The following is a 25,225-nucleotide window of genomic DNA, read 5'->3' as shown; positions in this document are numbered from 1 at the left end:
GATTTCCCCCTTTAGTGTGGGAGGGGGAGGGGGAAAAGAGTATCCTCAGGAGTTATGTGATATGGCTGGTTAAAATGTTCCCCCAAGGTTTTTTGACTCGATGATTTCAAAAAACATGGTATTAGATTCGTATCTTGCTTTTCCGCAGTGTTTTCACTGTAGGGGAGAAAATGCACCGGGCCTTCGGTGTACGCGGGCAGATCTACTTTGACTATATAATAGAAACAAAAGACACAACTAAATGTAAAAAATGAAACAAATCAGGTAACTTCGGTAATCACAGCAAAAGATAATTATGGTTTTGATGGAACTAAAAAGGATAAGATCAAGGATTTGTACTAATAGTCGTCTTCTTCATTGTTATCAACAAAAACATCTTTATTGGAACACGCAATCCCTTGGCAGTCTTTGCAAGCAAGTGTGCAAGGCAATCCATTTTTTCGGCAACTACAGCGTGAACTGTCACAGTTGGAACGCGTACAGCTGCAACGAATCACATTTAGCAGATGAGGTGGAGCAGGTCCGATATCTGTCATGATTGGAGTGAGACGTCCGTCATGTAATCACCAACCCCAGTCTTTCGCGTCGAGAGGTGATGCAGTATTACGCCATTCCATTACCTGATAGAAGACTCTATAATAATGAAATTTTACAGCCGATGGAGTTGGTGTGAATCTCTTTGGGTTCACAAAGGTTTATGTCTTGGAGCTGTTCAGTTTTCAAGAAAAACCCTGCACCTAGCTCTGCGGAGACCCTCCCTTCTCCTCTTTCTTAACCTTGAAGAAACATAGCAAAAGATTTTAACTGGTTTGCTGGACTTCTTCCATCGTAGAGCGCGGATTAAAGAATACTTTACAGTTACTTCTAAATTCTCAATGGCTTTTCAGGAATGGCAGGCCAGTCTGCTCTCCTATACCAAACAAATGGGATGTCGTGTCACAACCAAGAAGAGTGTGGCCAACAAGAATATAATGATAAATCTGTTCCAGCGATCTTTTGATAAAGCTGATATGCCAGTATTTAGTTGACAGCTCTCTTGACTTGGTACAGGTTTCGAAGTAGAGATCCGTGGCTTCAAGAGGCAGGTGATGAAGGATAAGGATCAAAAAATCAGTATCGTTTCTGACTACTGCAGTTACCCTCTCCTTGGCGGAATCGACACCTGTCAATGCAATCAGAACGTCCGCATCTCTATCTGCATGTAGGACAGTGAGGCCGGCTTGGACAAGCTTCTTGCCAATAGCTCGAATAAGGATCTGTTAATTGTTGGATTTCGCAAAAAGTTCTCCTTCCTCCTTTTCAGCTTCATACTCAGTGTGAAATTGACGGTCGGAAACTGGATGCCTTTCGTTCGTGTAACGTGGGCGACATCTTTGGTAGACGGACCTGAAGTGTAACCGTCAAAGACAATGAAAGCATTTGAATACTTCTGTGTCACGAATGAAACGTAACTGTTGCGAATCCGTTCGAAAGTGTTTCCTGTTTTCCATGGAATATGCTGGAGCAGCCATCTGCCATCGACAACGTATATTTCCGGCTCTTTTGATAGGACGTTCACAGGTTTTACCTTTGCTAATTTCCAAATAGCTATCGCTAGCTCCGCTTTATCTGTTTGTTGTGGCAGGCTTGACGATTTGAAAAGAACATTGGGAATAAATTGAGAGTTCGAATCTGAGAGTTTCTTTCATATCCCCCCCGGCTGTAGTTGCCGCTGCTGCAAGAAGTTGGAACTGAAGACTTGCGTCAATTTGTATGTCTTCACCGTCAGCTTCGGAACGTTGCCTTTATAGGCCATAGTAATCGCTTTGCTTTTACGTTTGAAGATGTAGTAATCTGCATTGAGGTCTCCCATTGACTTCAGAATTTTTTTCCCTATCGCCTTTGCTGCATCCATTTTGACATCCCTTGTTGCTGTCATACCAGTCGATATATTGCGCAATTCAGTGTAGTTTTCGTACAGACAGGACTACGTAAAAAAGCTACTAAAGCTTTTAAGTCCTTTCTATCTGAACTGGTCTTGCGGAAACGTGCTTATCAGATGACACATACTCAATGCCGGTGAGGGACTGCTTAAGCTCCTTAATTTTAGCTCGCACTGGCATTGACATTGTCCAAATCAACTTTTGCGTCTAACTCATTCCATTTCCTGTCGTGAGTCCCCCCTTGTTTTCAGTGACATCATCAGTACATGCTCAATTACTAAGTCTGGAGAAACTCCAGCCCAAAGTCAATCGCTTCTTCGAATGACAAACATCCCATCCGTGATGTCTTTATAAAGCTTCTGGTTAATTTCAATCAGCTCTTCCAATTGCTGAGGAAATATTCTCACTGACTTTGTATACAGTTTGGGGCCTGCAGCTACAAAGTAAGGGAGAATCTCAGAGAGTGCTTGAAGATACTGCATCCAGTTTCCGGTCCGTTCTGCCGTGATGGCTTTCTTAAGCACTCTGAAAATATCTAAATAATAAAGCCGTGCTTTTGCAGTCCTATTGTTCTGCAATGTGTCTTGAAATTCCATCATTCGTGTTTGGATTCGAAGGACTACGTCTGCGTTGAATTTTTCTTCAAGGGTTACTTCCTCAATCAGTAAAATCATACATATTGCCGTAGCTTCTTCAAAGTCTTGATGACTCGCAAGTATGTCATCTGTGCAGTCGAAACCATACCATTTGCAAATGAGAGTGATCTGCAAGGCTGAATCTATAAGCTCGTGCGCTCTCATGGCTCTTGAAACAGCCTAGCCGCTAAGGATATGCTTAATAGTGTCACCGGCATATAGGTACTCGTGTACTTCTTTTATTTCTGTTTCCGTCATCAAGTGCCCGATCCCTCCAAGATAGATCATACGGCAATGGAGACCACCGATCACCTTGAGAGGACTATCAGCAGGCTCAGCATTAAGGATGGTCACCGCTTTCATGTACAAAGGTTGGTCGAAAGTCCCATTCCATGCTGGCGTCCTTTATCGGAGGTAAAACATAAAGTCGTGTATACACAAGAAAGTTTGGCGAGATTATGGTTGATCATAGGCCGAAAAACAATCGACGAAGCGCCTTTGTGTTCTCCTGTTGGCTTCTGTTGTACAAGAAGAAAGACACATGTCCAACCTGCTAGAGTACTTCAAGGTTTATAACTTCTCTTGGGATTATGATTGGAAATTGGGGGGCCAGGGCGTGGCAGCAGCTAGCATGCCCATCCCGTGGAAAGGACCTTTTCCATCGATAGTTCAAAGATCGTGGTCGACATTGTCGCCAATGAACTGGATGAAAGTTCCAGAAATCATCCCTGGAAATCCTGTACTATGAGTTACTTCGGCAGAACGCTCGATCAAAGCACTTCAGAGTAAGAAGCAGATAAACCTAATCTGTTCAGTTGGTCGATGAGAAAATTGGAACCAGATTAATGGTGTAGCTGGACTCGAAGATATACTTTTAAAGGAGCAAGGAAAGATCAGGGACGGCAATCCTGCATTATTCCTTGAACGATTGAACCTACCAGTAGGTTCTTCTCTGATCCCGTAATTTGCAGAGTAAGAAGGAACCTCGGAGATTGTGGTAAGAAATTCACAACTTTTTCTTTTCTTCTGTACTGCTCAGGCTCGGGTATTCAAAGTCTGTACACTGCACTAACTTAATGTCATTCTTAATTACTTTGGCCACTGTCTCTATCATGAACTTCAGCCGGCCTTCTTTAATCGGCTGTGGAGTTCTTTAAAAATTACGAAGGATCTCATGTGCTGTTTGTCGGAAAGTCACCACACTAATCTGTCGGCATATGTCAGTTATAACAAAGTGGTTGCCGAAGGTTTCATTAAGGAGTCGTTTTATATACTTTCTGGTATACGGCGCCTGGTCCGGTGCAAGAAAAAACCTCAAGCGTTCTATTATGTCTTTGACTGTAAACTATTCATCTTCGAGTTCTTCGAAATAATTAACAGCTTTAATGAAGGCATATCGATTTATACTCTCCTGTGGCCTTCCAGCTGCGTTCACCAGATCAGTTGCGCTAGAGTACCGCTTTGGAATCTCTCTGAGGGTTTTGAAGTTAGAGTAGCAGGTCTTATGATACGCTGCAACAGCTGCATGAAAATCCTATCTTTTAGAATTCAGCTTGTCACGGACAGCGTTAGCTCAATTGTCATTTTTCCTAGAATCACAGTACTGAAGAGTTGATTTTTTCACTGCAATTGTGGTCAGTTTTTGGCAGTCGTTATTTTTGACTTTATTTTTTCTTAGACGGAAGGACTAGCGTCGTATTGCAAAAAATAAAGTTTGATTTCACATCGTATGTGTCTTGACTAGATCTAGTGAATCTGTTTAGAGAAACTTCAGTATCACCGGAATCGTAATTCTTTCTTTTAACGAGACAAGCTATGGACGTCGAACGGCAGTAGTCTTTTCTTTTCTGATCTGTCTTCAACTTTTATCTGTTCACTCCGTTGCACACTGGCCTCGTTGATCCGAAGAGCTCCTTTGTTTGTGATCTGACACTTTCACCACCAGTTCGGATGCCGCGACTGCAAAGCTTGCAACGTTCATCTTCTTCTTCCGTGAATAGGGTGTCATGTGAAAACCGCAAAAAAAAACTTTATTAGGCAAGAAAGAGGAGCTTTTTGCACGAGTCACACTGTAGTCACACTTGTGGCTAAACCCGAACCTAAGACCTGTTTCGGACACATAAACAACCCACAAAGCGAATCTCTCCATAAGATTTATGTGTTTGACACCTCTAATCAGCCTCAAGCCGGGATCTGTAGTTAAGAATTTTTACAAATTAGGTGGCACTCACACATAGGACGTAAAGTGAGGAAGCAAAGTACCTAAGTTCTACGTAATGTTTATCGCTCGTTCACACGTAAAAATAAAATTTAGGAGCTATACCCTCCTGAGACCTGACCATAGAAATACTTTTCTGATTATGTTCATTTCTTTGTAGTTGACTTAAAAAAAATCATTTTGACCATTGATCAACTAAAAAAAAAGTTGACCCCCCTCCCTCCCTCTGGAGGATGTCCACAGGTGTAGACATTGGGTCCCTATTGAGCTAAGTGTATAGTAAAAATCTGTTTCGTCTATTAAAAGAGATACGTCAAAACGTTGAAAACAAAACATTACTCTTCATAAAATTTCTTGAAGCAGTTGTTGTCTCGTGTCAAGCAGAGAATGATTTTACACTGCAAGCACATCCATCTTGACCTTTTGCAGCATCCAGGCCTTCTGCATCGGGCTGCATTCGCCAAGTCACAAAATTCTGGTAGATGCAGTGCAGCTCTGGCATATGGTGGAGGGATTGGCCTCTTTTTCACACTCAAAACACCGTGTTGAGTTTCACCCAATGGCTCTTCGTTGCTATTTTCTTGACCTCGTGACTCCGAGCTTCCTGAATTGAGCAAAAACTCGGCCACGTTGAAACGAAGATCAATGAGCTGTTTGAGGTCACCAGAAACTTCTGGGCCATGGCCCTTCAGCTCATGAAATGCTTTGGCTAGTGCAGCATCCACAAAATGATGAAACAGACGCACAGTCCATTTTTTAGTACGCGTCTCAAATCGGTAATAGCTGACCATGCGGTCCACAAGGTCGACCCCACCCATGTAGGTGTTGTAGTCGGAGACTACTTGTGGACATTTGACCTGCACGTAAGACCCCTGGCGCTTGTCATACCATTTGACCTCTGTCTCCTCTTCTATACCTTTGCAGTTTGAAGACAGGAGAACCACTTTGTTATCATACTACTGGGTCACGGCTACTTTTCTATCTGAGCGCACAGACATGACAGAGGTTCCTCTGCCCTTTCTTTTCATTTCTGTTTCGGTAAAAAGCGTTGGGCCGATGGCACCCAAACGGCTCTTCATGATAGTTCCGGTCGCAGTTATTTTTCTTTCAGCCAGCATGTCGAGGAGCTTAAGAAATGAGAAGAATCGGTTAAAATGAAGCATGTACCTTCTCGTAGGGTCTTAGACAAGCGCAGTACGATCCCAGCTGACAAGCGATGTGCTACCAGCTGTTCTCTCAGGGTGGTGGCTCCCTGGTTGATTTGGAAGTCAAGTATCAGCCCTGAGGAGCTGGCAAGGACAAAATTCTTTAATCCAACCGGACTGGGCTTGTTAGGGACATATTGCTTGAGAGTCGACATACCCTGGAAGGGTATCATCTGTTCGTCAATTGAACAGTTCCTGTCACGTGGCAACTGGAGACAGATATTCCTGAAGTTGTCAAGGATCGGCTGCACCTTCCAAAGCCTATTTTTGGTTTTTTTTTTCGTCTGAGATTTCTGAATCAACAACGAACTTCAGGTTTGACCGGATTGTGAAGACTCTGTCTCGAGTCATATTTTGTGATATGGCTTCCACCCTAAACTTCCCAGACCAGTACATGCGGATCCGAGGAAACTTGAGGTTCCCCATCAGGATGACAATGCCAGCAAAAATTTTCAGCTCGTCTGGAATTACATTCAAGCTTTTGTGGTGGGCCAACTGATAGTTGTAGTTCATGCAAAAAGCTATACGTTTGAAGAAGCTCTCCGGGTAATATTGCAAAAAGAATTGTTCTGTACTGCAATCGTCGTGATCCTGGAAATGAGTGGGACCCACGTCTGGGCCACGATGATTATCGAACCGCCAAGACTTCCTCCAGGACAAGGTTGCTGCTACTTTGTCAGCCTTCAAGCGTTTGGCACGGGTTGCTAAGGGTACTTCATCATCAGATTCTTCATTTTCAACATCTGGAAGAACAGCATAACTGCTTGATGACGGAATGGCTGCAACACCTGGTTCACCATCACAGTCTGAAGACGACAAGGAGTGGTTTTTTATCCATTCCTCATCATCATCTAAATCAGAGAGGTCCAGGTCACTCTCATCGAGCATTCCAAGGGCGTCATCAAGGGAAACTACAATAAAGGAACAGGTTCAGTAAGCTTGAAACTAATAGCTAGATAGATAGATAGATAGAGATTTGCAAAAGAACTATCACAAACCCTAGTGGACCAAATTTGTATTTCTTAGTAAAAAAAAATACAATAACAAAATAATACAATAACAACACATAGTTACTACTGTAACGAAAACACGACAGGTAAAAGTCAGAAAACACAAAATACAAAAGTCATAAATATAGGTCATAACTATAAAATATTTTTAAGGTCATAAAATAAAAAGATAAAAAGGGTAACAAATAAAATAACCAAATATTCAACAAGAAAAAAATAATATATACAAAATAGTTTAATTTTTAGCAGACTTAGGGGTTGTTATTTTGTTTTATTTTTTTTGAAAAAAAGGGAATAAATGTTTTTTATAAAGTAAGGAATAAATGGGTTTGGGAGACAGACTGGGGGTGGGTGGGTACACTTTACGGGGGTGGCGATTTCTTATGGGTGAGTGGCGGCTAGGTTGTTGCCAATTTAGTAAATAAAAGAATCATTGGCTTCTGCTATCCCCATTAGAATCACGATTTGAACTACGAAAAATCAACCCTAGCTTTTTACTCGATTGGAACCGCCTGTCCACAGACGTGGACATGGAGGTTTTCCAAGTTCCAAAAGATGGCACTTATCAAACTAACTGCTTTTAAAAAAATCTAAGCACTGTCTACAATCAAGAGAGTACACCTGATTTTCCTCACAACTCGTTCTCACCACTTTCTTTTTTTTTCTTTTTTATTACCTTTGCTTTTTTTCATCTTTTTATTTTAGCCTTTTCTAGTTTGTAAAAACACCACTAAAAGTCGCAGAAACTTTCTGAAAAAAATCGTAGATGGCTTTCCAGGTCCAAAAAGCACGTTGAAACAACGAAATCTTTGCTAGATGGCGAGGCCTTTGCACAAAAAATATTTTATGGGGGTGTCCACAGACGTGGACACCCGGTCCCAGGAGGATACAGCCATCATCTTAAATATGACGTGTCGCACTTACCAAGTAACACAAATTATGTCCTTCTATTTCTGCTCTGCCTCACAACATAAGACATTTGAAAACAACCTGAGCTATAAGGAAAGCTGCAAATTTTCGCTAAAGTTTGAATTCACTTTATGACCTTAACGACCACTTTAGATCAGCGCAGGAATGTGATTTAAACCTTAGGACCGGTCGTAAAGTGGAAATGAAGTACTGTTGCAACCTTCGTGTGAGTGCCGCTTTAGAAAAAGCCTTGAAGGGATGGGCTAGCGTGAATTACAAAAACTAGGTCACTAGTCTGACGTTGTATTCGTATCCAACATGTAGGGTTTAGCCACAAGCATGACTATAATGAGACTTGGGCGTTAGTCCATTAGCCATCTCATGGTAAAATGCAAATCATCGTCTTAATGACAAAGAATCTTAGTACCATCTACCAAAAGCATTTCATTTTTTTCACCTCATGCCACTAGATGTCTCCGCAAAATTAGGTAAGGGGAAAACCCCCTTACTGACTTTGTCTGCGTGTTTGGAACTCTCTGCCCACAAGCCTTCCCATTTCTTGCTTTGAACCTTCACTTTTTTTTCCGGAAGTTCTCATTGATAATTATAAAAACAAAAGCGTCTTACCTTTATGATCAGTAAAATGTGTCCAATGCTTATGTTAAAGCTTTCAATAGGTGACAGCATGTGTATTCACTTGACTTATGGCGCATTCACACACAGTGGAAATCCGAGCGGATTGTGAAAACCGAGCCGATCTTCCGGTCGGTTTTCGCAATCCGCTTGGTTTTAAACTATGTGTAAATGCACCATTCGTGAATCTCCAGCAAACAGGAAAAGAAAAGCACCAGAGAATAGGGAACTCTCGTCAAAGCGGAGTTAGAGGGTTTTAAAACCGATTTGACAGACCTTTGTCTCCTCTCCAAATTCTTTAGAGCCGTCTGACTACTCTCTTTAGAGGATATCTTGATTTCCCCCTCTTTTTCCCTTGGAAGTGGAAAACGGGGGAAAGGCCAATGGCAGAGCACACAAAGTAAAATATTCATTCTTCTCGCACTGGGAAACCCCAGAAAACAGTTCTTGCAGACTGCTGTAAAGGATCTTTATTTCCCCCTCTTTCGCCCTGTAAGTGGGGGAACGGGGGAACAACTTATTACACACCAATAAGAAACGCATATTTGATCTTCTTGGACCCGAGAGCATTAGGAACGCCATTCTCAGCATCAAAAACTACCGGTCGTAGATTTTTGAGTTTTGTCCTGGATTTTCCCATTTCCCCCCGTTTTTCACCCTGTTCTGCCAAGTGGATTCTTGGGAGCTTTTGGTATGTTGTACAGAATTTCTTCTACAAAATGGTTTAAAAATCATTTATATTGCAATTCTGTCCCAGATCGTCGAATTTTTCCGTAGATTTATTGGACTATAATAATATATCAAAGGGTAACCTGTTCGAAAACTGTTGTTTTGACATTACGTTTCCGTATTATAACGAAAGAAAGGTCGAGATGGCACAGTCACGCTTGATTTATATAGCCGACTGCCTAAAATCGAGCTTTTGTGACTATCAGTAGAGAGTCAAACCAAAAGTTTTTCGTTGTGACTGGATGGGAAAACCTTAACGCAAATAAGTACTTTATGGCAGGGAGAAATGAGTGAAGCTAAGGTGGAGGGAATCGTGCAAATTTGTTTTAGGCCCATGTGACCTGTTTTGAAAAGTTTTTAGGAGTAGCTGTACCACTCACAGTAAATTTTCTTAGAAAGTACCGTTTGTCGTCCCACCAACAGGAGAGGACCTTGAAAAGGATATTAGAGATTCCCAAGTATATCTCCTCACTTCTTTCATAAGATGAGGGAGATATGCACAGATGACAAAATAACGTCTAACCAGTAAATCCTTTGCCACTTATGAGCTTATACTTTTTTTTTGAAAAATTTTTCCATAGTTAACGTTTTTTAATAAGTAACGTTTTGGCAGCTTAATTACTGAAAATAGTAATGAGAGTTACATGTGTTTTTAATGTATTTACTTAATTATTTAAGTTTTGTGCTACTTCAGTTAGTTCTATCTAGAGTAATTTAAAAAGACGAAATCAATAGATTATTAAGTTTTCTTTTTAGATAGAATTAGTGCCTTGTGACGCTTCAAAAAAAGAAAGAAAAGCTGATGTAGAAGGCTATTTGGAGGATCCAACAGATCTGATTAACAAAAAGCTCCACTTTATTTTCAAAATATGCTCTTGCCGAGACTTGCCAAATCGATATAAGGTGAGAAAATTACCAATTATTATCCTTTTTTCTAGGAAAAAAGAAGCCAGTGGGACATTTTCGTTATTTCAGAAACGAACTATTATAATTTTACGATGTCAGACATGGATATTAACCTTTTTCTTAACAGCTATCTTCTAAAAATGAAGCAAGTTTTGGTTTAACAAGTTTAAGACAGCATTGACTAACATATCACATACTTTGGGAGCCGTTACGAAATTTTCGACAAGCTGCGGGGTTTAAAACAACTTCCTCTAATATTAAGCCACACACCCTAATTTACCTGAAATCACCAGCGTCACCATCTAAATCCAAATCCATACTACTACTACTAATAATAATAAATCACCATCAATCAATAATATATGCAAGTCCGGTGACGCTCTCCCTCTCCTGGAGTCCTCTTCCTTCGTCTTTCCTTAAATTACGCATGTTATTGCTTATACTTCATCCTTTTATAAGCCACAATAATGCCTAAAAATTGCATCTATTATCAAGGCGCCCTCTTTAAATGAATGCTAGGTGCTGGGGAGGGGGATGGAACCTACTGTAGGTAATTAATTTTAAATATCCATAGATTTTTAAATATCCATAAATTTATCTAAACGAAAAAAGGGTATTTCCTTAAATGTCTTTCAATAATACCTCTTAATATGGTTTAAATATACCACTAATAGCAGGTCACCTGGGGGGGGGGGGTTCTGGGGCCATATGGTGATCTATGGGGGTGATCTTATGGCGGTGTGGAGTGTTTTATGGGGCATCATGATAGGGCTGGGTTGTAAAAACTTGAATCACGGGATTTAAAACCATAATTTTTACTAGGAAATGAATGAAAGATCTCTTGGGGGAGATGTAGCGATGTCATGGGGGTGTATAATATCATCCATAATTTACCAAGGTGGTATGCATTGTCATTGACTAGTATACTCTAAAGCTTAAACATTAGCTCGGAGGTGTTAAATGAATTTTTCGCTAGAGGGGGAGTGGAATCTAACAATACTCAAAGAAACGGTGCATTTCGTTAAAAGTCCTTCAAAGAAATCTCTTAATATGGTTTAAATGTATCACTAATATCAGGTCACCCAGGGAGTGGGGGGTGCTGGTGTCACATGGGTGAAATGCCATGGCAGTGTGGAGTATATTGTGGGGCATCATGATTGGCTTGGGTTACAAAAAACTTGAATCATGGGATTTAAAGACAATATTTTTCAATATCAAATGCTTGATAAATGTCTTGGTGGAGATGATTTGTTGTCAGGATTGGGGGGGGGGGGAGTCATGTAATGTCATTGTGGGGTGAAAACAGCTTAAAAGTTAGGGGTGAGACATTAAGGAATTTTTCCATGGAAGAGGTGAAAATCTAACAGCTACTCAAAGATATTGATATTTTCCTTAAAAGCTCTTAATATGTCTTAAATTTGCATCTAATATCAACCTTATTCCTCCGGTATTGCATGCTATAGTGGGGGGGGGAGGGCGTATAGTCACGATAGTGTGAAGGATAATATTCCACGTAAAGAAACGATAAATTTTAGTTTTATCGTTATTAACATCTTGAGAGCAATGTCACTTGGAGTGTATTAAATTGGGAGAGTAACGCATCATTCTAATGATTGCCAAAAAAGGGGAATCTTAGCTGTCATGCAATAGGTTAATTTTTGAATATGGTTCAAGATACAAAATGTTGTGAATAACAGTTTAGTCATTCCAGTCAAGTCACAATGCCATTAAAAGGGAATGACCTTTCGATTCCCAGCTGGGTCAAAAACTATAGAAAAAGAAAAGAAAAAAAATGAAAGGTGTTTGGAGCGAAAAAATTAAACGCCGAAGAAGAAAATGTCTTGAAGCCTTTGGACGAAAAAAGTATCACGTGACAGTCTTGCACAACAATTATGTGAACTTACATAAAGTGCGTGTCGCCATTAAGTTTATAAGAAAAAACGCTTTGTGGGTTTCGGGGATGAAAAAATGTATTACGTGACAGTGTTGCACAATAATTACGTAAGGTCTGAGCTGTCATTATGTTACAAGCGGGAATACCCCCATGGTTTCCTGTAGAAAGCAATATAAAATTGCGTCAAGAATATTAGACCAGTCCGTTTGAAATGGGGTAAGTAGTATGACGTCATTGGAGTCCAGAGGGATGTGTCATGGAGTCTTGCCAAGTGTGTTCCCTTTAATAGAACAGGTGACTGCTTTGTGCAGGTGCGAGGGGTTAAGAGCTCTCCCTGTTAATTTCCCCATTATCCCGACCGTATTCCAGGTAATTGAAACGTCTGGGAATCTTGTTTGGGCATGTCAGATCTTGCCTGGACATGCGAAATCTTGCCCGGACATGCCAAATCTTGCCTGGATGTGCCAAATCTTGCCTGGACATTCCAAATCTTTGCCGGACATGCCAAATCTTGCCTGGACATGCCAAATCTTGCCTCGGCGGGAATCTCGCCATCTAGAAACAGGGGCGAGGGGCTAGGAGCTCCCCATATTAATCAAACTTGTGCATTATCCCGACCACCTTCCAGGTAATTGAAACACCTGGGAATTTCATCTAGAAATAGGGCATATGCTTGGAACCATGCCAGGGTGAGAATCTTGCCAAGGTGGGAAATCTTGCCTAGAAACAAGGCTCCGCTAGAAACAGTTGACCGCATTGTACAGGTGCGAGGGTTTGCCACGTGACGTCAGAAGGCTGTCCAGGGAATTTGATAGGGCTTTCACATGACGAAACATGCGCTAAAAATCTTGCCTAGAAACAGGTGCAAGGGGTTAAGAACTTCACTTAGAATTCCCTATTATCCTGACCACACTCCAAGTAACTGAAAAATGTGAGAATCTTGTTTGGGCATGCTAAATCTTGCCCGGACATTCCAAATTTTGCCTGGGCGGGAATCTCGCCTAGAAACTCGTGCGAGGGGCTAGGAGCTCCCCATATTTTAAAAAAAGGTGTATTATACCGACCACAATCCGATTAATCATATAAAATAATAGTGAAATCCTGGGAATATTGCGAGGACTGGAATTTCGCCTAAAATTGTGGCGCCTGGTCGCCAAAAGGGGAAATCGCCGTTAAAACTTCTTCTTGAGCCGTCGAACCAATGGAAGAAATGAGTAGTCCCTAGGGATGTTGTAGAAACCTCTAAGGGGCTACTAATTTTCTGGCTGCTTTTTTTTGCCTTATTTGACATCTTTTTATATCTATCCAGTTGCAAAGATCTTATGTCCGTATTTTGCGGCATTTTATGAAACAATTATCATTGTAGGATGTTTATTGCAAGTATAAGCTTTTTATGGACAAAGAAGATGTATCAACCAAATCTTGTTCTGATCCTAGTTCTGCTAAGTTTGACTACAATAGATTCTGTTCAATAAAGTCAGTTAGTGAAAAGGTAAGACCTAGTTCTTTTAGTCTAATGAGTTTTGTTTAGTATTACAGGTATTATCTGTGCATAGTTCTGCCAAACTACATCACAGCACTTCCAATAAAAAAAGAGTGTATGCAATTGAATTTCGAGGTCATTAAGGATAATTAAAAATCACAAATCAAAATAGATCTAGTATTATCTCATCTGTTACCAATTGAGAGACTAGGACTGATTTCCAGATCTGGGATGCCAAATGGACACTTTTAGTGCCTTTTGGACACTTTTTCACTCTGAAGGACACCGGGACACTATTGGATCAAAAAAGGCAGCTTTTTGAAATAAAGGACACTTTTTGGACATTTTTCCAAATCAAATGTCTTTATTTTTGTCTTTTTTTACTTTTTTTTAATTTGTACTTTAATTTTAAGCTTTGGTAACGGCTTTGGGATTTTTCTTAGATGTTTTTTTACCCTGGGCAAGCACCATTTATCAACCGAATAGGACCTAAAGTCTTAACCAATGTGGTATGCTAGAACCATCAAATCCATCTTTTTCTTTTATCCTACGGTTGACGTTTGTCATCAAGTCGGTCAACTTCAAGGACCTACCTACTGCTGGTGGAAATGTCACCAAGGCCACTGAGAAGGCTGGAAAGAAGAAGCGAATGGCCATTCACTGCTGGCACGTTCCGCGTAAATTCCTGTGGCGTGTAGCCGTGTGCATATGGCTGATATTATAAGCCTTCTGAAGCCTATTACTGATTCTAAGTGGGAGCAAAGGGGTAGCTAAGCCTGGAAATTTCCACGGCGGTGGTGGGCATCCAGGCAATGAGGCTTGACTCTCCGTCCCAAGCCTGCATAGGAAGTCCGCTAGCGCACCTCAAAGTGGTGAAGAGGTGTAAACATCACCGAGCTCCACGTAGAGCAAGGTGATGGCCAACGCGATTTGGGTGACCGCAAGACTGTGGACCTTGTGATGTACCTTATCCTCAAGAAACGCTCAATAATGATGACAAATATGATGATTAAAAGTTCGGTTACGGCATCCCCGGTATTATGCAATGCGACAAGAAGGGCGTTCTCGTCGAAAAGTATGCTAGCTACCGTCCTATCAAGAAGACAAGGCCTGAATATCGGCTGCTGGAACCTGTGCTCGATTAAATATTTAATGACACAATCTTAGGTAGCTGATGAATATGATCTTTATAACTTTGATAATCTGTGTGTTTCTGACACGAGACTAAATGGACATAACATCTTGACTCTTGAATTCTCGGCTGGGAAGGCGGTCCCTTTTTTAACTCGGGACCATTAGATGGATCTGGCATGGCAGGAATAGGTATCCTGTTGTCCCCCAAAGTAATCATTGGGCTCATCGAATATGAGCCTGTGTCTGAGAGAATCGTACGGGCAAGAATTAAAGGTCGCATGAACAATCTGACTATCATTAGCGTTTACGCCTCAATAAGAGATGCCACTGAACAGCAAAAAGATCAGATTTTCAGTGACCTGCAGACATTCATTGATAAGATTCCCCGGAAATATATCCTTCTAGCTGGAGGCGACTTCAATGCCAGAATCGGCAGAAAGCTGAATAACTTGGAACAGGCGATCGGCAAGCACGGCCTCGGAGACCGCTGCACAAATGGAAACAGGCTTCGACTGTTCGCAATGCAGAACAAGCTCGCTGTGGCTAACACCTGGTTTAGGCATAAGTCATGTCATGAGTATGCATGGAAATTTCGTAATGGAAGAGTAAAGGCCCAAATAGATTATCTCCTTGTATCCCGATTATGGAAATCCATGGTGTTGGACTCGAGAGTGCACAGAGGTGCTGACACGGAATCACAAAATGGATCTGACCACTTCTTGCTGAAGACAAGGCTAAAGTACACACTTAGCTCAAGGATGACTACTATGCCGAACCAGAAAATAGACTTGTTGAAGTTGAAAGTAGATGAGTACCGAGGAGCGTTTGTCCTTGAACTCTCAAACTGATTCGTTGTCCTTGAAGATGACACCGAAAAGGCAAGCCCGATTGATCAGTGCCCCAACTGCCCCAAGATAAAGATTGAGAAGAAATGGAACAAACTCAAGGACCACATCAATGAAGCTGCCTCAAACATACTTGGGTTTGTCAAGCGTAAAACCAAGAAATGGATCTCAGAAAAGACTCTAAGACTCTGCCAAGAAAAAAGAAATGACCAACAAGAAATCCCCCACATACAAAGTGCTACGACAAGAATGTCACAAATCGGAAAGAGCTGACAAAAAAGCCTACTGGTCCAATGTTCCCAGTGATATGGAAAGAGCCGCATAACGGAACAATACACGAAAACTCTATTAGATGCCTGGAGAATGCACTGGGAAGAAGAAGCAAACTACCATCCTCTCGCTTAAGGTGAAGGATGGGAATATACTCACATGCAGCAAGAAGCATATCGAAAGATGGCGTGCTCACTTCCAAGAGCTATCGAGACCAGAAGACAATAGTAATCGAAAGCAAACACTTACTGCACCGCAGAACTCCCCACACAATCAGGCTTATGAAATGTATGTACGGACCCACCCTCCAGGGATGAAGTAATTAAGGTGATCCAAGTTTTGAAAAACCATAAAAGCCCAGGAATAGCTGGGATTCTGGCCGAGCTACTGAAAGCTCTCCCTGAGGTGGTGATGGATAAACTTCATAGCGTGATAACTAAAGGCTGAGACAATGAATACATCCCAGATGACTGGAAGACCTCAATAATTGTCCCTATCTTCAAAAAAGGAGACCTAATGGACAGCAAAAACTACCGAGATATATTCCCTATCCCCATTGCTGCCAAGTTGTTCGCAGTGATACCTTTAAATAGATTCAGAGACACCAGAAACATATGAACGGGACTCAACCAAGCAGGATTCAGGCCGGGCATGGGTTGCTGTGACCAGATTTTTAGCCTGTGACAACTCCTTAAACACCGGTTTAAACACCAGCAGGAACAATCCAAATCTTCATAGACTTCATTACCGCGCTTGATTCGCTCCATCGTGATGCAATATGGGAAGCAATGAGAAAGGACGGTGTGCCTGAGAAGATCATCAATCTGCTCAAGGTATACTATGCTGGAACAAAGGCCCGGGTAAGAGTCAATGGCCATCTTTCAGATCTAGTCCTGATCGAGGAAGGTGTACGTCAAGGCTTTGTACTTTCACTAACTTTGTTCAATTTCGTCATCCATTGGATCGTCAAGATCCTCTACCAGTATAAAGGCGTTGCAGTGAGCCCATCCTTCTCCATCACAGATCTTGACTTTGCCGACGATGTGGACATGCTTGCTGAATCCGTTGCAGAAGCCTAGGCTATGATAAACGACATGGCAGTCAAGGAACTCTCGACTGGTCTCCAAATAAGCCTACCAAAAACAAAAACCACGCGAACAGATGGGATGGATGAAACCCCTGTTGCCCTAAATGGTAATCAGATAGAGGACGTCCATTCGTTCAAATACCTCGGATTGATGGTAAACCTTGCCGGCAAATCTTCAGAAGAAGTACAGAGCTGCATATCGTCAGACTGTAGCGTCTTTCTTCAACTAAGGAAGCATGGAAGCAGAGCAAAATATCGCCACGCACAAAACTCCGAGGGTATGAAGCTATGGTTTTCTGTCCTTCTCTATGGATGTGAAACATGGTCACTTGAAGTAGCCGAAGCGTTGAGCTTGAATATATTCAACCACAAATGCCTGCGCTATGTCCTGGGTATCCGCCTCTCAGATAGAATCTCAAATGAAGAAGTAAAGAGAAGATGTGGGGATCGCCAAGTTGTTTCTGACATTGTTAAGCACAGGAGACTGAGATGGTTTGGTCATACAATGCGCAGACTGGATGACCATTTAAGCAAAATATGTCTCAAAAGTCAACCACTACCGGCATGGAAGATCAATGACTCGCATCTTTTTCGCATAATTTATGAAAATGCCGAAGGGAAAATGAATCTCTATGATTGGTTCTTTACTTTTCGAATAAGATAGGTAGCGGTATTGATAATCGATATAAAATTTCGCTCTGTTGATATTCTAATGACGATTTTTTTGTGCCATATCTTCATATTGAACTAGTACTAAACTTAGTTTATTGATAGCGTTAATGACAAAGATGGAAATACTTGCAGAACTCATGCAGGTAACAGACCGCGAGGTAGCGGAGCAAAGGAGGACGAATTTCACAGATTTTTTGGCATTTTTGCACAGGCTTTGAAAATTCCTAGTGGCAACCTTGTATATTGGCTAGTTTTCTAGAGGGACACTAAAAGTGTCCATTTTTGGCTGATTTGGACACTTTTGTCCTTAAAAGTTCTGGTAACTCTGTTCCAGATATGATGTATATAACTCAAAACTGCAAAGTCATACCTTCCGGTTTGTACTTTGTTAGTTTGTCGTTGTATTTCTTCTGAATTTTACTGCAGCTATTTTTCTTAAAGAAAATTAATTATTTTCGTTTTTTTTTATGTAATTTATGAAATTTGTGTTTTCAATTCCTACAAAAGCTACGTTGAATAGTTTCACTATCTTTTTTTTTGTTCCCTCGTGTGTAATAAAACTTATTTGAGTAATTTGGTTCGAACACTAGTTTTAAGAAAACTAAGTTGCTAAGACTGGGAATAAGGGAAGGTGACGAAGTAATGCTGAGTAACAAGGAGATCTATCAAATGGACTGCTTCACTTTAGGGTGATGGAAGCCTCTTTTATGTAGAAAAAGACCGCATTTTGTTAAGAAATTAAACTTTTTAATTTAATTTAAGTCGGTCTTTACTATTCTTTTCTTTTCTTCTAAATCTAAGGACGACTGTCACTTTTTTCAATATTCCATTCCTTACATAACGCGGATTCAACTTTTGTACAAACGCCGCTTCAGAAGGTCATTAAACAAAAAAATAATTCAACCGAAACTAAGGAGTAATATTAAAACTTAAAACGAAGAAAAATTAGTCCGTAAATGAGGAGATCTGCCCCGGCCTCAACCCTCGCCCGTTACGCTAAAGTTGTTTAGTGCTTTAAAAAATCTTATTCCAATCAAACAGCCATTGTGTTATAGCAGATATTCTTAGAGAATCGGGATAAATTTTAACTTTAGTGCAACAAGAGAGGGATTGAGAAGGGGATAACCCCCTCATATACTAATAAAATCTGTTCATTTTACGTTTTACTGTTGCTCCTTGTTTCCAGTTGAAAATTTGTTTGCCAGTTTGTGTTTAATTTCTTATGGTTTTCCAAATCATTTCAAGGCCTAACTAAGATAGGCCCCGTTGTTAATTTGTCCTTATCAATTATTTTAAATTAATTAGAATCACCCTGCTTTTTCAGTTTTTCTGCTTAAAAATTTAAATATTGGATAATGACTAAAATTTTGGACAAAATTTGATAACTTCGTCAAAATTTTTGAAGAACAGTAGTTTTTTTGAATAGGTCCTTAATAAGGATTTACTACAGAATTTCAGGTGGGCAGAAAGAGGAATTATTGTACATATTGACGGAAATTCAGCGTTACTTTTGATCTTCCACACGCAGCTGAAGCCACCGCGACTCCTACAATAGGGCTCTCTGCCATATGCTTAAACACATCAAAACATTGCATATAAAGAGAAAAAGAGAATAGTATCATTTAATGTTACTGAAATCAAAGATCCTGATAGCAGGTGTTACCCTCCTCCCACTCGAAGAATTTCCTGGGAAGGGCAATGATACCCCACATCACCGTTTTCCTCTGTGCCGGAAATTGTTATAGTACTAGGAGCACCATTATCCCACCCCTTAGTATCAAAATTAGAGCCGTAGAGCAAAACTAGATTCCCATGAATCTGGAGGGATTAGATATTTATTTCCATCAGTTTTCAATTCTCTTCAACTAAAATGCACTCTTTTAGGTACCTACCCCCCATCTTTTAAATGACCCCTACCTCTCCTTAATTAAAAGCTAATAAGCACTTACACATCGTTATGCATAATTCTGTGAAGCATAAAGCAAATCAGTTAAGTGAAGCTTTAAAATAAATGTCAGAAATATTTTTCTGCAACAAGAAGGGAGGTATAACCCCAAAACACCCATATTAAGGCTTCATTAAAACGAAGGGAAATTGACTCCTGCCCCCCAACTAAGGGGATTTTTTTTTATTTCTACCCTTTGCTGAGGTGCAACTATACATCACTAAACACAGCATAGGCAGCGCTATTGCGCTGTCCTAAGTAAAGCGCGTCATGGGCACAACGTATTACTATTACTATTTTTTGGTCTCTTTTTTTTTTTACCACGGCACTTCATTTAGAAAGAGCTGTCATAGAAGCTTCAAAAAGGGCTTATTTGATTGGAAATTGAAAGTTCTAGTGCCCTTTTTAATAGTCGAAAATGATTGGAGGGTAACCAGCCCCCCCCACTCCCCATTATTTTCTCAAACATATCCAATTAAAACTTTGAGATAGTCATTTTGTCCAGTGTAGTTGTGAAGGCCCATAATTATGTGTTTGACCATGACAAACTCTCCACAGCCCTTAGGGTAAGGGTTCCAAGTAATGCCCCGAGGGCATATAAGGTTTTATTTGGAAAGAGTGGTCGTATGAACTTCAGAGGGGGCTCATTAGATAGGAAGTTCTAGTGACCTTTTTAACAGCCGAAAGTGATTGAAGGGCAACCAGCCGCCCACGCCCATCATTTCCTCAAACACATCCAATTAGATTTTTGAGAGAGCGATTTTGCTCAGCGTCGATGAAAAGCGCTTTAATTATGTCTTTCAGAATTATAGTTCCTCCATAGCCCTAAGGACAATGGTTGTATATAAGGGTATATAAGGGTGGTCACACATACTTCGAAAGGGGCTCATTGGATTGGAAAATCTGGTGCCCTTTTAATAGTTGAATGGGATGGGAGGGCAACCAGACCCCCCCCCCCCGATATGCCTATTATTTCCCCTAACATATTCAATGAAACTTTTAAGATAGCCGTTTTGTACTTTGTAGTCGAAAGGTACAGTAATTATGTCTTTGAAGAAGATAACCCCCTCCCCACAGAAACAAAGCCATGGGTTGTAAGTTATACCCGTAAATAATTTCTGAGACCACACTGGCTAATCATGATAAAACATAAAATCGCGAAGAAAGGAAGAAAACGAGACCAATTAACAGCTAGTGAAAAAACTTAAAAATTATGCAAATATTTCGGTCAAGAACTCCGCTTGACCGTCCTAAGTGCAGAATATAACTGATAAAAATATAAAAAACCAAACCTTAAAACAAAACAAAAAACTAAAATTGGATTACCCTTTCTCAGTAACGGTGAAAGGGTAACTGAATAAAAAACACAATTCTTAATGCCATTTCGCAATTTCATTTTACATAAAGCACTCTTAAAGGCTAATCGCTTTTCAGGTATATTATTATCAGAGATTCTATTTGATTGCACAATATAATTTTGTGGTTATATGTAAAAACGATCAGAATTAATAATTTCGTTATAAATGGGACTTAAAAAAGTTTTTTCCAGTGTCTCTATTGAGAGCTACCTTTCGGTGAATTGTCTTTTTTATCTCTACTGCCTCCCTGAAAACTTGCGTGAGACCTTTAACGGAGGCAACAATGGAGGTATTGTCAAACATAATGAAATGGTGTAGATTGTCATACACGTGTTGAGCCAAGTTGGAATCAAAAACCGCAGGCCTTTGGCGTAGCCCCATGGCCTTGTCGATTGAGGACATATGTTCAGATAACCTCTCCCGCAATTGCTGTTGGGCTGTACCAACATAAAAACTGCCACAAGAACAGGGAATTCTATAAACACCACTACCTAGAATGGGGCTGTTTTTATCTCTTCCGCCGTTGAAAAAGCTCTGTATAGCGTGTGAATTTGTAAAGGTGATATTAAGTTTATGTTTTTTAAGGATTCTTTTCAGTTTGTCACTTAATTTTGGAATGTAGGGTAGAACAGTGAAATTTTTTTATCATCCACAAATTGGACGATATCTGTTGGGGTTTGAGGAGTTAATGTATTCTCTTTTGCCTTTTTTCGTCTTTTGTCTATAATGGTTTCAAGTATTTTTACAGGATAGCCATTGCAAAATAAAATGTCCTTAAGATAGTTCAATTCTGAGACTAAGTGAGGTTCCGTGCATGTTCTTATTACTCGGTTATTCAAAGAAATAACTACTCCTTTTTTTATGCAAGGAGAGTGGTCCTTATCCTTATGCGTAGGCTTTCTATAAATAGAAAATTCAAGGCTAAGAGACTTATTGAAAACTAAGACATCTAGAAAAGGAAGTTTGCGGTTATGTTCTGGTTCTAAAGTAAATTGAAGGTTAGAGTCCAAAGTGTTTGGATGAGTCAAGAAGGTGTAAAGTGACTCTCCTCCATGATCCCACACAGAAATAGCATCATCCACCAACTGACCCCGGAACCGGTGTTTCAGAGGAAAATTTTTCAAAGCAGAGGTTTCAATGAATTCCATATAAAAAGTTGTCAAAAACGGTGAAAGGCTTTTACCCAGCCGTAGACCCATGAGTTGGGTGAAAACTTGATAATTATATCGGAAATATGAGGAGGAACTATTGCAAAGACGGATGAGGCGCATAATAGTTTCTATATCCAGGATTTTGTAGTCCATTTGATCAATATTATCTTCTAATTTCCTTTGAAGAGCCAGTTCACACTATTTAATATCGCAAGATGTATACATAGAAATGGCATCGAAACTGGCCAAAATTGTATCTTTTTTTATATCAAGGTCTTTTAATTTTAAGACAAGGTGAACTGAATTTTTAATGTATGAAGTTTGCGTTTGCAAAAGGAGGCGAAACAATGTTGACAAGCATTTTCCCAATCTGGCAGTCGGAGAGCTATAGGAAGCCACTTTGTGAATTTTTGGGAGACCGTTAAATTTAGGAGCGGAACAACCTTTAGGATAAAGTAATTTCTACATTTATTGAGTAATAAGTCTTTCTGTTTCCAAAATTCCTAGCTCCTTTCGTACTACACGGGGGAACTTATCGGTGGGGTCTGAATCTATGGGCTTTTAAATATGGGTGTTGGATAAAATATCTGTAACTTTTAATTATATGAAGTTTTATCAAGGAAAACAATTTTATTTCTTTTATCAGCCCTGGTGATAATGATATGTGGGTCATTTCTTAAATTTTTGAGAATTTGTGTTTCCTGATTTTTTAACCTTGAAGAATATGGGGTGAAATCGAGAATATTCTTAACCACCTCTCCTCGAAGTAAATCTGGATTTTCCACAGCACCACGTGAACCAAATAAATTCCCCTCCATATTGGAGACTATTTCTGAGAAATTCACTTGTGTTTGAGGTATACAAAATTTAGCTCCCTTAGACAAATATGGATTTCTTCCCGAGTAAGAACTTTAGAAGAGAGGTTCTCAACGTCCGGACCAGGACAAAATCTAGGAAGAAAACAGCTGGAATTCTGAAATTAATCGTATTATAGTTTTGGAAAATTTTCTGATAAACAAGCATTAGCCATACAAAAGTTGTGGCGCAAAGTATTCTGAGCTACTCTAGAAATCTGCTGAAAATATGTCGGTGAAAGGTTTTGCTGTAGAAAATGTCGAGTTTTTGAAATTTTAGGAAACACAAATTTTCGAAAATCTAAGAAAAGACCCATACATCATTATCACCAGGGCTGATAAAGGAAATAAAATTGTTATCCTTGATAAAACTTCACATAATTAAAATGTTTACAGATATTTTATCCATCACCCATACTTGCAAGCCCATAGATTGAGACGCCATTGATAAGTTCACCCATGTAGTACAAAAGGAGCTAGGAATTTTGAAAACTGAAAGACTTATTACTCCACAAATGTATAAGTTATTTTATCCTATAGGTTGTTCCGCTCCTAAATTTTAGGGTCTCCCAAAAATCCACAAAGATGGAGTTCCTCTACGCCCAATTATGGCTTCTTATAGCTCTCCGACTGCCGGACTGGAAAAATGGTTGTCAACACTTTTTCCCCCTTGTTCAAACGCAAACTTGCAATGGCTACCTTATACCTCCATTATTGCCCCCGTTAAAGGTCTCGCATGTTTTCAGGGAGGCATTAGAGATAAAAAAAAGTACATTCACCTAAAGGTAGCTCTCAATAGAGACACTGGAGAAACTTTTATAAGTCCCATTTATGATGAAATTAGTTATTCTGATTGTTTTTTACATACATCAACAAAATTCTGTTGTGCAATCAAATAGAATCTCTGATAATAATCTACCTGGAAAACGATTAGTCTTTAAGAGTGCTTTAAGTAAAATTAAATAATAAAAACAAGTTTATTTAACTGAAAGTAAGGAACGACGTTAAAACTTAAAACGAACAGAATTTAGTCCGTATATGAAAGGGGCTGTGCCCTCCACAACGCCTCGCTCTTTACGCTAAAGTTTTTCATTGTTTTAAAAAAATAGCGTTGTGAGAAAGTCAAACTTTAGCGTAACGAGCGAGGCGTTGAGGAGGGGCCAGCCCCTTTCATATACGGAATAATTTCTGTTCGTTTTAAGTTTTAACGTCGTTCCTTACTTTCTGTTAAAAAAACTTTTTTTTTATTTAATTTCTGAACGTTTTTGAATTAGTACAGGTTTGGTTTTGGCTCACCGTACATGAATAATTAAAACAAAATTTGTTTGGTTTTCTCGAAACTTGTTTAATTTTATTTACGAACATTTTTATTAGTAATAAATATACGTAACTTACGAATTGACTTACGTAACGAACTTCTATATTCATTGATTTTTAATACGTATATTAGGGGGTTCGCCCCCTAGATAATACCTTGCTCTTTAAGCTAAAGTTCGAATTTTGTTCCAATTCTTTAAAATGACCCCTTAATCACAAAGGCCGTTAATTAGACTAAATAGCTCTTATGAAAGTACTAAAATATCTTTGGCTTAAAGAGCGAGGTATTGACTAGGGGGTGAACCCAATCATATACGTAATATTTTGTGTTCGGTTTAAGTTTTGATGTTGCTCCTTATTTTCAGTTGAAAAACTTGTTTTTTTAAGTTTAATTTCTGATCTTTTTCCTTAATAATGCTGGGAAATCCGGCACCTCCTTCATGGAAATTTCCCTTCCCCCATGAAAACTACCTTCATGTAAAGATCCCTCCATATAACCCTCGACCCCCCCCACCTACCAGAAGAAATCCCCCCTGAAAATGTCTGTATACTTCCTAATAACCAATACTATATGTTAATATTGGGTAAAGTTTATAACCTTCAGCCCTCCCCCCGGGGACTTCGGGGATTAAGTCATCCTTAAAGACATAGTTATCATATTTTCGACCATGCTGAACAAAATGGATATATCAAAATTTTGATCGGGTGACTTTGGGAAAAAAATGAGCGTGGGAGGGGGCCAAGTTGCCCTCCAGTTTTTTAGTCACTTAAAAAAGGCACTAGAAATTTTAATTTTGGTTCCAATGAACCCTCCCACGATATTCTAGGACCATTGGATCGATACCATCACCCCTGAAAAAAAATAAAAAAATAAAAAATAAACACGCATCCGTGATCTTTCTTCTGGCAAAAAATGCAAAATTCCACATTTTTGTAGATAGGCTCTTAAAACCTCTACAATAGGGTTATCTGATACGCTGAATATGATGGCGTGATTTTTATTAAGGTTTTATAACTTTTAGGGGTTCTATCCCCATTTTTTCTAAAA

General features: G+C 39.8%; 1 protein-coding gene across 1 annotated transcript in view; it reads left to right on the top strand.

Annotated features, from left to right (window-relative positions):
• LOC148948582 (uncharacterized) overlaps positions 1-25,225 on the top strand; it is a 225,656-nt gene that overhangs the window by 8,653 nt on the left and 191,778 nt on the right. Inside the window, exons 3-4 of the mRNA XM_089094481.1 lie at positions 10,018-10,164; positions 13,428-13,553. Coding sequence (XP_088950607.1) covers positions 10,018-10,164; positions 13,428-13,553 — 273 coding nt within the window. The remainder of the gene's footprint in view (positions 1-10,017; positions 10,165-13,427; positions 13,554-25,225) is intronic.

This window comes from Artemia sp. Qi Xiang Cuo, chromosome 9 (genome assembly GCF_049724085.1).
Source record: "Artemia sp. Qi Xiang Cuo chromosome 9, ASM4972408v1, whole genome shotgun sequence".
In the NCBI taxonomy this organism is placed as follows: domain Eukaryota; kingdom Metazoa; phylum Arthropoda; class Branchiopoda; order Anostraca; family Artemiidae; genus Artemia; species Artemia sp. Qi Xiang Cuo.
Note: the sequence above shows the minus strand (reverse complement) of the source record. Positions and strands in the feature narration are given on the sequence as shown.